Source organism: Protomyctophum parallelum, assembly GCF_964188405.1.
Source record: "Protomyctophum parallelum genome assembly, chromosome: 14".
In the NCBI taxonomy this organism is placed as follows: domain Eukaryota; kingdom Metazoa; phylum Chordata; class Actinopteri; order Myctophiformes; family Myctophidae; genus Protomyctophum; species Protomyctophum parallelum.
In genome coordinates this window covers 37,772,032-37,787,280 of record NC_139709.1, presented here as the reverse complement: position 1 = coordinate 37,787,280, position 15,249 = coordinate 37,772,032, and the positions used below count along the sequence as shown (strand labels likewise).

The 15,249-nt window shown below is 41.8% G+C and overlaps 1 protein-coding gene across 3 annotated transcripts in view; it reads left to right on the top strand.

Moving 5' to 3' along the window:
- slc4a2a (solute carrier family 4 member 2a) overlaps positions 1–15,249 on the top strand; it is a 38,358-nt gene that overhangs the window by 1,770 nt on the left and 21,339 nt on the right. For all 3 annotated transcript variants that reach the window (XM_083781020.1, XM_083781019.1, XM_083781018.1), the window contains exons 2-6: positions 63–187; positions 1,811–1,967; positions 5,186–5,396; positions 6,686–6,729; positions 13,596–13,735. In XM_083781020.1, the coding sequence (XP_083637146.1) occupies positions 131–187; positions 1,811–1,967; positions 5,186–5,396; positions 6,686–6,729; positions 13,596–13,735 (609 nt within the window). In that variant the 5' untranslated portion in view covers positions 63–130. The remainder of the gene's footprint in view (positions 1–62; positions 188–1,810; positions 1,968–5,185; positions 5,397–6,685; positions 6,730–13,595; positions 13,736–15,249) is intronic.

Here is a 15,249-nt window from a genome sequence, read left to right as displayed (position 1 = left end):
CTGCTTATTATTGGTTGTTTGTCCATGATGTCAGCATTAAACTGAAGTGTGTCCTATTCCAGGTTATGCTGTCTGAACCCTGACCCTAACACTGACCTTTGAACCGTGAACCCTGACCTCTGACTCAACCATGAGCTACCTCCAGACCTCCCCTGACCACAACAGAGCCCCTCCCACCATGTCTGCTGTGAGTCCACATCACATTTACGCCTGCTAGTAATACAGATTACATTTACACATGCAGTAAATTAAACAGCTACTGATGCACAAACTTGGACACATCATCAGTGTAACCTGTAAACCTGGATTCATTGGATGTTTCTCCTCCAGGCAACCTAACTAGGCTGATCAGATGCCGGCCTGTGTCCAAGTGGCATATACTGTACTACAGCCCCCATTGTCAGTTGTGAGACTCAGTCAGTAGGGAAGATGGCTGGTGGCTTTTGGTGTAATCAGATTAACATATTATCTGTAAACCTGCTAGTAATTCACATTACATTTCAGAATCAGCAACATATGTTTTGTCCAATCACAGATTCACAGGTGTAATGAAGTGGGTGTAATTATAGTTTGCAAGCTCCATCGTTGTGTTGTGTTTCAGGAAAAGAAAACAGAAACATGTCGAGGATAGGAAAACAAGAAATATCTCAAATCTACTTTATACATCATCAGATGCATAATTACCAGACCTGCTATTAGCCTAATAATCCAGATTATATTTACACCTGTTAGTGGAAGTAGTGGATTACTTGATATACTGGAGTACCCGCATTCCATAGGTTTTGGGTTGTCTCCAAATGATACTGCATTTTGAGGGTCGCTAGCCCCTCCTATACACAGGTTTAATGTTTGTCTTTAGTTCAATGTTTTGTAAACTCCATTAACTTAAGGGGAATTTTACATCATAATGTGCCTCATTATGTCATATTGTCTCTTTATTGTTAATGGTGTTTAATATTTGTGTTGGCACCGTTTGTTTTACATCACCATTACCTAATCAACATGAGTTAGACTTTAATATATTAGCTGTGATTTTTTAATACACAATGAAAACTAGAAAAAGCTTGTGTAGTTGTCTACTCAATGATGATGTATTGACCCACATGACAGTCACATCCCTCTGTCTTCCTATTGGTTGAACCACATGACGTCACAGGCCAGCAGGAAAATGGGCCCGGGAAAAAAGATGCACGATGGGTCAAGAGTTTAATGACCCAGATTACTATGAAAAGCTGTGTTTTCGTCGCTCCGTCAGTCAGGTCAGTCACGTCTCCATATATGGTTGTCAGTCCATCACGTCTCGCGACATCACGTGACATCATGGAGACCCTTAGATCTCCATATATGGATCTGACCTGTTCTGACATTCCATATGTTGATCTGACCTCATCAAACATTGTACACTCAAGACACGCTCCATATATGGCCAGTACAGAATTAATTCCATATGTTGATCTGACCCCCCATGCCAAAGCACCAGCGCTCGCCCAGTAGTCTGCCGTCACCCAGGCAAATGCGTGCACGCCCTCAGGGCATCTTACTGGTATGTCATACGAGCTTTGAGAGCTTCATGTGAAGTCACAGTCCAGAGGAAGAACAGCCCCGGGAATAAATACCATGACAATTGTGAACTCACTTCTCGATCCCAAAATCCCCAGAACTTGTTTGTGTAACCTTTTAGCCTAAATGTCTGGCTATAAAGTATGCAATCAATCAAAAATGGCTTCATAGATTAATTTGACAACACTGTACATTCTATCCGAGGTGTACTGTGTTAATGTGTCACTATGTTCGGTCTGGTCTCCTCCAGCCAGTCACAACTTCGCCTCCCTTCTGCCACCATGGTGATGAGGATGATGAAGACGATGACGAAGACGACCTGAGGAAGACGACGGGGGAGGAGACTTTCCATCAGATCCACGGTCCGTCTGACAAACACACAGCCTACGACCAGCAAGACTTTACAGGTGAATACATGCAACTGTTGTTAGCCTGTTACTACTGCGGCAACCAGCTAGACTTGCAAGTTGCGTCGCATATCGTTGGTGTGGCCCGGCCTTTTTGTTGAATGAATGCAACTGTTTAATGCATACTACTACATGCTTTGTCCGGTTCGGCTGGGTCCAGACTACAATATGACGTCATTCAGAACATGTGTTGGGTGGGTGTTCGGTGCCTCCGAGATGTAACTATGAAATTACATGTGTGTGTTTGTTTGTTTATTTGGTTCTGGGAGCCCAGCCAAACCAAACTGACAGACTCCAGTCACTCCAAGTTCAAGTTCTTAAGAAGTGTGCATAATTATTTAATTTAATTTGTTTCAAGTTATAGTAATACTTTTATTTTGAAGTGTCCCAAAGTCACATTCTGTGTCTGGTTCATCTGCTCTCACAAATTGTGTTCACACACTTTTGCATTAGCAATCAAGCAGTAAAGTGCAGATTCTGCTGAAGCTCCGTTTCATCTTGGTCACATAAAGCAACTTTGATGATGGAAAGGGCCCGTCCACTATATTTCCACACTCACACCAGAGGGCCACATATTGCATACTGTCGGGAAGAAATCTCAACAAGACAAAACGTAGTAAAAATAGTCTGCTATTTTGGCCTATTATTATTATTGGCTAACATTGGCTTTCAAAGTTTGCATCACATTTTCATCCAAATGCCATCAAAGGCGTAAGAAGAAATGGCACCCTTTTCACATTGGCGCCACCAGGAGGCCACAACCTGACCTGGCCTGGTGGAGACCTGTCCCCCAAGAAGCAGTTTTTCTAGTTATTTCTATAGAGAGAAGACTTCCGCACACCCGGCAGGCAATTTGGAGCAGGTGCGATGATGACAAAGAGTATACAATGTGGAAGAAGGGACATCCGCACACTGCCACTTGCTAGTTCAGAGCAATTTTATTAATTTGAGCAACGTTTCGGTCTTGCGACCTTCCTCAGGCTTAATTCAAGAATGGGCTGACATTGTCACTAAATACATTTCAGGAAGTGTAAACAACCAATCAAAATGCATGTAATTTATCCAAACAGATAACAGCTGTGAAGAACCTTGTCACGTGACTTGAAGGTGCAGTGTTTCTGTGAACATTCCTCATATCATTGAAAATAACAGTTTGCAATAATACAGGGGAAAATGAATTATACATAAATGTCATGCCATACAACATACAAGGAAGACATACAGTAAAATAAGCAAATAAATGTCAAATGTAAGATCCTACTCTGTCCGAAAGAGTGGAAAAGAATAAGAAAAAATAATAAAAATTGCACCTAAAGTGCCTATAGTACCGGCTGGACAAGAAGTTCAGATCAACATTTTCTATAGCATAACATTCAATAGTAGTTCATCATTAAGCCCTTTGGGGTGTAAGGTTTGTAGAGTGTTGATCCAGTAGGCCTCACGTTGTTTTAAAAGGGCATCGTGGTTACCACCTCTTCTTGGAAGTTTGACTTGTTCTATACCAATAAAGCGGAAAGTAGAGATGTCATGTTTAAGGTCATTGAAATGCACTGCAACAGGGTATTCACGGTCGTTTCTTCTGATCGAACTCTTATGTTCACTCATTCTCTGTTTTAACTGTCTAGTAGTTTTGCCTATGAATGCTAAACCACAGGGACATTTGATCATATACACCACATGGGTTGACACACAAGTAATAATGTTATTGATCTTGAACTTCTTGCCAGTATGAGGATGGTTAAAAAAGGAGGTCTTATGTGTATTTCCACACTGGGCACAATGACCACAAGGATAGTTTCCTTGTGGGAGTGGACTTAACAGGTCTGAGTGAGACCTGGGGAGATTGAAAGTCAGAGTGTACAAGCTGGTCTTTTAGATTCTTACCCCGTTTAAAGGAGAATAGGGGTGGGTATTTGAATAGTGTAGCCAATTCAGGGTCAGAAGTTAAAATATGCCAATTTTGTTTAAAAATAGCTTTTATTCTATGTGAATAAGGAGAATATGTGGTTACACATGTGACCGAAAACTTCTTCTCTTTTTTCTGAGTTGTTTTCAAAAGCTCAGAACGAGGTTTATTTAAAGCTAATGTGTACGCTTTGTCAATACATTCAAGTGAATGACCTCTTTCGACAAACTTGGCTTTCATCTCAGATGATTTATCAATAAAATCCTCATTAGAGGAACAAACTCTTCTCAGTCTGTAAAACTGACTAATGGGTAAAGACTTAATGAGAGTGGGGGGGTGGTTACTGGTGGCCAATAAAGTATTACGATCTGTTTCTTTCTGATAGAGGGTTGTAGACAGGTTACCTTCATTCACTACTATCCACATATCTAGGAAGTGTACTCTTGATTGGCTACATTCCATAGTGAATTTGAGATTAGAGTCAAAGCCATTCAATAATGTCAAAAAATGTTGAACTTCATCTAAGCCACCTTTAAAGACACAGCATATATCATCAATGTATCTATACCATTTAATAATGTTTTGTTTGTACATGTTTTTTTCAGAGTTGTAGACATATTTCTCTTCAAAATGTCCCATGAACAGATTGGCAAAATTGGGCGCAGTTGTTACGTCCCCACCAAAGAGGTCCAGGTGTTTTTTGTCCAAAAACTCCTTATTGGCTATTTTCCATATCATAAGCCCTCAATGAATTGCATTGCATTGAATGGGAATTGAATGGGGCTATGGGGTGTTATGCTAGTTCGCTTATTTCCATCGAAAGAAGTAGTAAAGTGTGCCGCTTGGGATATTATTTACATTATGAAGAGAGGATATATACAAAGAAATTATAATTTTGAGCGAATTAGCACAACACCCCATAGCCCCATTCAATTCCCATTCCATTCAATGCAATTCATTTAGGGCTTATGGTAGGGGAAATAGCCAATAATAACACCTGGACCTCTTTGGTGGGGACATAACAACTACAAAGAAAGGTAAGAAATCCTTTTAGTATGGAATTCTCCTTTAATAAAGTCAGTAGAATCCCTTATATAGGAAGGCAGTTTATGAACAAAAGGTTTAATGAAAAAGTCTACATATTCTGACAGGGGTGACAAGAGAGAATTAATCTGTGCCACAATAGGTCGTCCGGGTGGATTATTTCTAATTTCTAAAATACAAATAATGGGAAACTGTTGTAGACCACCATTATTAATAATTGTTCTCAAAGACCACCGTCAGTCTTAATGAATGATAATTGTTCCCGTAGACCACCACCAGTCTTCACTCCACGGCCACCTCCCTCGCTACAAAGCGCCCCCCGATGGCAAGAAGCGGAGCGACAAGAAGAGGAAGGGTGCGGGTCAGAGGAGAGGCTCTGCCTCCAGCGCAGGTCCCACCATAGAAGAAGACGAGGAGGAGGAAGGAGAGGAAGAGGAGGAGACTGACTCAACCCCGCCACCTGAGGCCGCACCTACCGAGTGAGTAGCCAATCAAATTGTTTCTAATCAAATTTCAGTGACACTTTGGGTAGCCTCGGCCCCTGCGCTGAGAAAAGCCTAGCCGGAAGCGAGTTTGAACTTCCCCTGGAAGTTGTCCTTTTCCCGCTTCCGCCAAATTCCAGCACTTCCATTTAGACCAGTGGCTTTCAACCAGTGGTCCGGGGACCACCAGTGGTCCTTGAGGGGGTTCCAGGTGGTCCCCAGCTAAATGATGGAGAGTTGGTAGCCAATGGACCCTTATAGATATTTAATTCTTGAGTTAAAATATTGTTAAACATCTGCATTAGCCTACTTCATTTGCAGGAAGAATTGTTATTTTGATCAACGTTTACCATAACAAAATATTCTTTACTTTTGGGTCTACAAGGCTAAGGGCTGTATTTTGCGTGTCTTAAGTACCAGGTCTTATTACTTAACTTAAGACCTGGAGGCGTGATCAATGCCATTTGGCTATTCTGAGTGGCCAAAGAGCATTGACCACGCCTCCAGGTCTTAAGTTAAGTAATAAGACCTGGTACTTAAGACACGCAAAATACAGCCATACATCTCATCAAATAGTGGTCCTTGGCTCAAATGCCGAATAGATAATGGGCCCTGATATGAAAACGGTTGAAAACCACTGATTTAGACAATCAACAACGTAGGTCTTGCCCAGCGTGCACTTTGGGTGCATTGAGCAAGTCGCGGCCAAATATGATGGCTGTGGTATGCTTGCTACTCTACAAGGTATTATTCAACATATAAACAAAAAATGTTTATTTAATCATTAAATTGTTAATCTTATGTTGAATGCATTTTCTAAAATGAAAATGTTAATGTTAGATGACATGACATGAAAGCTTTAGTGAATAAAAGTTGGATTCTGTCCAGTCTGTATGGTAATACAATATAACTTTTGGAGTGGTTGTATCTGATCTCCCATCTCATATTGAGACATGTAGATCCTATGTCTAGGTTGGACAACCTTTGACACGATCCTGCTTCTGGTTTGACACACATTTCTCCCCTGAGCAAGTATCCAGGGTCTATTAGCTCAGTGGTAAAAATAAATAATATTAAATACAAAAATAAATAAACTGTCAGCGGTTGCACAGCAGACCCAGGTTCAAATTCAGGCGAAGAGGACAGTTGTGTTGTGCAGCTTTAATTAACTGACAATTTGTAGATTAACTTCAGAGCAGTCTATGATGTCAAAACCAGAAAGATTTAATAAACTGCAAAGCACTTTGCTTTTTTATGTTTTTTATTCCTTATTATTGTCATTACAGACTGATGCTACATGGTGCTACAGAGGCCCTGCCATCAGCACAGAGTGAGTCATTTTATAGTTTACTTTTCCTGTAGTGTTATAAATATTAAGGTTAGTGTGTGTAATCACACCTGTCTCACACAGACCACACACACAAGCACGGCCACAAACCTGCTCATCATGGAGCAGTTAGGGGTTCAGTGTCTTGCTCAAGGACACTTCGGCACACACCAAGGAGGAGCCGACGATCAACCTGGGAACCTTCAGATTCCAAGACAGCTTTCCTATGCCTCCTGAGCCACTGATGTCCCATGTAGTGTAGAACTGTACAGTAGTTTATTATGCATGTAGATCCCATAAGCTGGACGGTGCCGTAGCCTTTTTGAGGGGCGCTAGCCCCTCCAACGTCTGGCTTTTGGAATTATATCATATGGCAGCCATGTCTATGGACTTTTAATGTTTCTTTAGAGCACCTTTAACTAACATTGAGTGGCAGCCAAGTCTATGGACTTTTAATGTTTGTTTCCATCAGTTGAACAAACATTAGGCACCCCTCTTCACACGAGTGTGATTTTAGTTTAGGTTTTGTCAGAACACTTATTTCCTGTGTCATATCAGTATGTCTACATGACACAGGAAATATGCACGACACCCCTTTCTGTCGCAGTTAGTGTTGATCAATGAGAGAGTGAGAAAGATATTAAGAAAATATAAAGGGTTAGAAAGAACAGAACTGGCTTACATAAATACTATAGGGGTGTAACGATAGTAACTGCATCGTAAAATCTATTAGAATTTCAAGAATCGAAGTAGATATGTAAACAGCAACATATCGTATCGTTGACATGGTATCGTATATACAGTTGCAATGCAAATAATCGGTATCGAATCAGTTTGCATAGAAAATAATCGTAATATTTATTTATTATTTATTTACAATTTTAAGAAGAATCAAGAAAAATAGGAGTTTAATTAATTTCCAGCATATCGCTACACTTCTACACGTTTATCGATAAATGTGTGTATTCTCTATGTCAAGGTGCAGGTATGTGTTTGACAGAGAATCACTGTGTTTACTTTATATCCATAATAAATGTTTCCCTTAAAAAGCCTGCACTATCCACACATTTCACACAAATTTAATTTCTTTGCTAAATAGTTAAATAGCTAAATAGTTATAGATTTTAAATAATTTAAACGTATCGTATTGCCATGAATGAACCAATATCGTCGATGTATCGTATCGTCAACCATATAGGCTATCATGATATGTATCGTATCGCTGTTAAAATGTATACACTCCTAATCAATACTATGAATACCGATGATACTAAATGATAAGGGTCCATTTGGTTCTATTTGTAGGCCTACACTCTCAGAGTTACACACCCGTACGGGTGGAAACCAAGGACTCTTTGAGACCCATTGCTGTGACCCATTGCCAGTGAGCCCATAGCTTTGTAGATTTTCTTGCAGTTACAAACACTGGGCGTAGCTGTCGCTGGCTTCCATTGAAAAGTCATGGTAGCCTGTAGCTTAGTATCTTCATGTCGCTGTATGGCTTCTATTGAAAACTTATGATAGATTGAAGCCATTGAAAATTCATGGTAGCCTGTAGCTTAGTATCTTCATGTCACTGGCTTCCATTGAAAATGAATCATCATATGAAATTAATACAAAATTTATCATTTGTATCTTCATATTGCTGGCTTCTACAGAAAATGTATTAGACTGTATAGCTTTGTACCTTCATGTCGCTGGCTTGAAGGCTTCCATTGAAAAGTAATGGTAGCCTGTAGCTTTGTACAGCATCCAGGTAGCTCAGTCGGTAGACCACTTGCCTTTTGACTGCAAGATCATGGGTTCGATCCTGGGCACCGCCAACTCAGCGTATGTGGAGCACGACTTGAAGTCATGCGGGAGGTACTGGGAGCTGATGGTAGGTGTTGCGCTCCACCGCAACAATCCATCTCCCAGAGGTCTAGCGCATTGAAAACGGGGATAGACTCCCGCACCCTGGCTGATAACGACAATAAGCCTCTCTGACTTACTTACTTGTACTGTATGCATCAGACTTATTTCCTGTGTCATGTACAGTATAGACTGTGATGACAGGAATGGATGTCAGAGTGTGAGAGCTTGTGCATTGAATTTGCTTGGACGCTGAAAATACTTTTTGAAAGACAAAATCTGATCATATAGTGGCTAGCCTACAGTATGATGCTCACTTTAATCGAGCAAACATGACAGAGCAACAAAAACAAATAAAAGACACACAAAATTTACAAAGATCTCCACCTTTGCAATCATTAAAAAAACATCTGTTCCCTGAAGTCCTAACAACGCATCTCTTTGTTTCTACATTCACTCCTGGAGGAAATCAACTGACTGTGTAACTTTCTATTCTTCCAGGTATTCTCCATTTTATACATATCAGTCCTGGTACAGTTCGGTTGAAGAGTTTTCTATCCTCCTGTATGATGCTGTCCCATCTGAATGAACATAGCCTTGTTAAGTGTGTCAATCTCCTCGTGCTTCCTTCTGTTGTTCCATTGCCTGGAACTTGTTCTTTGCCTGTCATGTCAGTGTATATGTTTATATAACTTACTTAACCATATATAAACATGATTATTTAGTGGGCTTGCTATCTGTTGGTGTTGGCAGTCATGGCTGCCAGTTCCCACCTGATGTCATGTGGGAGTCCAGACTGCTCCAGGCCGTACTGGATAACTGCCAGCTTGCATAACGTCTTCAGACTAGGACTTAGATCTAACATGTACAGCTCATCGGGTGCGTCTTCTCCAAAGAGGATGATGCAATGTCCCACCATGCAACAGCACATCCTAGTCATCCAACACGGGCCAATTCCCTTGGGCTCAACCTTCTTCCAGAAGAAAGTCTCTGGGTTGAATTTCCACAGATCGTTGAAGTTCTGGCACAAGTTGTGGCCGCCAAATATGTACAGCTCTCCATTGTAGGCCAAGGCTGAATGACCCCAGCGTCCTTCTGGAAGATGTGCAAACTGCAAACTGCTGGCCGAGCGCCAGCAGTTTGTCTCTGTGTCAAACACACTGATATTGCTGTAGTCGTGGTTGTACTTGTAGCCACCAAAGACAAACATCTTTGTCCCGATGATGGTGGCAGATTGCAGGTCTACAACAGGCGCTGGTGGGCCTTTGGCGTTAATTACCGACCAGACCATTGTGGTGGTGTCCAACTTGTAGATGTCATTAGTGTATCTAGTCATCTGATTGAACCCTCCATAGATACACATGACCTTCCCCAAGACACCGGCAGAGTGGTTGTACCTCGGCCCCGGAACGGTACCAGAAACGTTGGGCATGAACCATCCGTGGGTGTCGATGTCAAACGCGTAAAGCACATTGCAGTACTCCTTCGTCGAGTACCTGTACCCGCCCCAGATGTAGATGATGTCATCTATCAGCGTGGCCGTATGGCGATGTCGCCTAGAGGGAAACACCGCAAAGGAATGTTGGGTCGTCGCGGGGGCCAGCTTGAGCCAGCGCAAAGACACTGTGTTGAAGACGTGCACGTCGAGGTGATCCTTGTCGTTGGTGTCGGTCTCCCTGACCAGTAGCCCTCCAAAGCAGTAGACCTTGTGCCCCACGGCCACAGAGGCGTTGCCCTTTGATCCCTTCACTCCGGCTTTCACATGGGCCGTCCAGCGTAGCATGTCACGCGCCAGACACAAGCATAGATTAACAGACAACGTATCAAGAATAGTTTGAAGATTTTGTTAAATCAGTCACTCTTATATTTACAGCGGCATGAAGGCCAAGCAATGCTTGGCCAATCCATGACGTTGATGGGCGATTTAAGAACGTCCATGCCGTTGGCCAATCAGCGAAGCTGATGGCTATTGAACTAGCTCCCGAGACCCCCAGGGGTCCTTGCGTGGAAACGTCTACAAATGTGATGGAACTGATTTTGGTTCCTCAATGTCGGATCCGGTCCTCCGGTTCCGGATCACAACCCTAGTTGGGACAATAATAATAATACCTGATGAAGATCAAATAGATCGAAAGAGACATTTTCAATAAAGAATGTCTTTCTTGTACCTGTGGTGTGCGGGCTCCATCCACTATCTACTATAGTTTCTTTAGCCCAGCACCTAGCCTGTCGATGTGCGTATTCTACTTCCGCTCACACTAATAATAATAATAATAATAATAATAATGGCTCTGTTGTTCTGCTGTGTACGTGCGTGCGTGTCTGACAGTGTGTGTCTGACAGTGTGTGTCTGACAGACAGTGTGCAGCGCACATGAAACACTGCTGTTGTTGACCAGTGAACAATGCCGTTCAAACCCACACTGTTCCCACGCGCTCACTCGACCTTTCTGATCCGCTATTGTCTCGTCTGAGTGTGCGTGCGTGCGTGCGTGCGTGCATGCATGCATGCATGCATGTGTGTGTGTGTGTGTGCGTGTGTAATCTGTACATCCGTCATCATTCCGGTGTGAAATGAGAGACATTTGGACTTTGATCTCGTAAGTAGCCTACTGTTCTGTTCTGCTACTTTCTGCTTCATCTCATTATTTACAACATTCTGCAGTGTGTTTGTACTTTTTTTATATAAAATATTTAAAAATGTAATTTTTATATTTATATTGTCTCGACAGCTTATACAAATAAATTTTCTAATAAAGGGACAATGGGTCTCATTCACCTCTTAAATTTACAATATGTTTTAAGCCTACCCAAGATTCGTCCAAATCTGTTCTTAAACCAGATGTACTGAATGATGAATCCCACTTGATCTTAAATTTGAAAACGCCCCCTAAACACATTATAAGGGCAGTTTTGAAGATCCGGATCCGAATCCGTGGATCCAGTCCAGGTCTTTTTCCTAATTCAAAATGTATTATCAGTTGACATTTTTCTTTCTTTTAAATGCCCAGCTGGGTTTTGTGAAGCTATATATTGTCAGAATCTTCTTGGTTTGCGTGCATGTTTATCATGCTAAAAATATATGAAATCTGTTTCACCATGCCACATAAGAGACTTGTTTTTCTGAGCAGTGGTGGAAAAAAATACTCAAATGTTTTACTTAATTGAAAGTATCAATACTGCAATGTAGAAATACTCTGTTACAAGTAAAAGTCCCGAATCCCTTTCCTCCTTCAAAACCGCTCTCAAAGGGCACCTACGGACGGCTGCAATTCGAAACTGGCCCCCGTAAAATCTGAATCCCCCACCCACCCCTTTTCGCCTCACTGTATATGTATTTTTTGCCTTTTTACCTCTATGATGATTTCCTGTTTTTGGCTATATAGAAGTGTATTTTTGTACGTCTCTAATTGTTATGATGAATTGAACATGGTGGACCCTATTGTAAACAAGTGTAATGCATGGTGTCGTCCACAGTTAACAGTTTTGTATTGAGTTGTGCTTGAAATATACTGTAAAAATGTTTATATCAAAATGTATTTAAAGTATCAAAAGTAGAAAGTATACTCATTGTGCAGAATGTCTCATTTCAAGTTTTCAAATATATAAAAATCTAAAAAATAGATCTAATAGCAGATCAATGTGTCACATAATATTGTTAAAAGTACAATATTTCGATCTGATATGCAGTGGAGTAGAAGTAAAATGATTGGAAATTGGAAATACTACAAATACCTCGAAGTTGTCCCACTGTTTCCACCACTGTTTGGTTTGAATGCTCAGGAATGTGTGTCGTCTCCCATCACTGAGGTGACCATGTAAGCTGACTCTCTAGTGACGTCCGCTCTGATCCCTCTGGATTTACCAGTTCTCAACAGTGGATTGAAGTGAGGTGTCATTAACGTGTGTGTGTGTGTGTGTGTGTGTGTGTGTGTGTGTGTGTGTGTGTGTGTGTGTGTGTGTGTGTGTGTGTGTGTGTGTGTGTGTGTGTGTGTGTGTGTGTGTGTGTGTGTGTGTGTGTGTGTGTGTGTGTGTGTGTGTGTGTGTGTGTGTGTGTGTGTGTGTGTGTGTGTGTGTGTGTGTGTGTGGTCTCTCCTTTTGAGACGCAGTGCTCTAATAACCACTTAGCTACTGAGAAATTCCCATGGATATCCCATGAGAGAGTGTGCGTGCATGCGTGCGTGCGTGCATGCAGATCATTTCCCCCCAGATTATGGATTCACCTGGTTAAAATAATATACAAAAACTTTACATATAGCCTATACACTACAGGTACAGTGAGATTGTATCATATTTTCTACATACCTCATTTGTCTTTACGGTGGTTGGCAAACCTAATTGTCACATAAGCAGAATGAACAATGTAGTACCAGAAACTAGGATACCAGTTAAACAATGATGCACCTACCAGATGTCTAAACTCTAAACAACATCTAAATAACATAGACCATATGCAGACGGCGACCATCTTGCCATTAAGTTAATGGCAAGGTGGCAACTAGCCGCAATTTGCAATTGACAGCCCATAGCCTACTACAGACTGACACAGGAGTGTCAGTCCCATGGGATGGGATAAAATCCCATCCCGTCCCAATCCTGGGCCAGAGTAAAAAAATAAAATCCTGATCACGCTCCCACTCAAAAATACTCCCTCGTTTTCAGTGCTTCCAATGCCTCCTGCATTATGTGCAATTTCAAAACAGGTGGTACGCAGGTCCATTGAGTGATTACGGTACCGACGAGTGATTCCAAACTCACAACACATAGGGCGCTTTCGGAAATACCACACTGGAGCGCACTCGCCTATTAGTTTGCATTGCACAGTGCGCTATTTGCATTGCACAGTGTGCTATTTCCGAATCTCCAACACAAAATAATCACCGGCACCTGCCATCACTTGATTTGTTTTTATTTATGTTGGGTCTTATTGTATAGCAACAAAATGTATCTTTTGGGACAACAAATGAAAACAGATGATTATGATGATTATTCATATTATTATTCATTTTATTATTTCAGGTCACAGGAGTGAGGATGTACCAGGTGCATGTCGTCACCTGGTCAGGAAGAGTGCCAAAGATCAGGTGGCCCACGCTACCAAGGAGACCGTAGGGCGCGCCCCCTCCTGCATCCGCAACTTAGACCACACACCCAACCAGGTCCGCCATTTTAATTATCTAATGTACAAGATGTGACATCCTGCCAACACAGGGCCGTGCTATGTCTAAAAATCTAAACGTACACCTGTGAGGCCGTCGGGCCTCACAGGTGGACTCACAGATGCCAAGATGGAGTCTGAAGAGGTGAGTTTTCAGACTACGGCTGAAGATATAGCAGTGGGCGTGGTTTTCTGGTTCCACTGAAAAATCGACCATTCATTTTTCCCATAGAAATGTACAATAATATGTATCAATTAGTTTAACCCATTCTGACCTGAGATCAGATTCATACGAGGTTTCCACTGGACACACGCTGGTCTGACGAACCCATTCTGACCTGAGATCAGATTCTAAAAATGTCAGTCGTTCTTCGATTTTTCAAAAAATAGCAGACCTACAAGCTCGTATGAGCTTGTAGATCTGCTATTTTTCAATAGCTAAAGCATAACATGATGCCGACACCAAAATGGGTGCCCGGTCAGAATGGGTTAAGCCTAGAATCAAGCCATCCAGGATCCTGATGAATCATGACCCTTGAGTCTGGGAAAAAAAAGAAAACCGCTAAACAAAGGGTATTAAATGTAGTATAATTATTATTATTTATTTTTTTCACTGAATCAAAGGTTTTATGGTCATGATTCACCAGGCTCCTGGATGGCTTGATTCTAGGCTTAAAATAATTGATATCAATATTTTTTATAAATCTCTATGGGAAAAGATATTTGGAGCTGTTTCAGTGGAACCAGAAACCCATGCATACTGCTATGCCTCATTGGGAGTGAGTCTGCAGTTCTGATTGCAATTGGAAGTTCATTCCATAGTTTTGGAGCCAGAAGTGAGAAGAGTCAGACGTGTGGAGCGTTGTCCCGGCTGTTTTAGTGAATGTTCTGCCAGCCTCCCTGTGTTGGCTGATCTGAGGGTTGGATCAGACTTTGAAGATATGGGGGTGCCATACCTATGGTTGCTTTGAAGTTCAGCATGAGTTTTGTACTCTGTGTGGGCAGCAACTGGGAGCCAATTTGGAGAGAGTGGAGAAGGCGGGAGACACGTGAGAATTTTAGATGGTTGAAGACCAAGCGTGCTGCGGCAGCGGCATTCTGGAATCTGGATCAATTGGAGGCTTAAGTGCACATGCCGGTAGGCCAGTAAGGAGAGAGTTACAATAGTCAAGTTTTGATATGACTGATGTGTCTGGATAAGGAGCTGGCTGGGCTGAGCCACTGACTCCTGGGTGAGGAAGGTCTAATCCTTCAAATGTTATAGAGCAGTGGTTTTCAACCTTTTAAAGGCCCATTCTTTTTTCGGCATTTGAGTGTAAATGAAGTAATGCAGATGTTTAACGCACTCTACACTCTACAATCTGGGACCCCAAAAATTAAGAGATATTTCCTCACAAGTCACGACCCATAAAAATGTGCCCGCAACACACAAATGGGACCCACTGTTTGGGAAACAGTGCTCTAGCAATGATTACTATAACAATATAGAGCCTTAGCGTTTAAAAAAAAATTGCT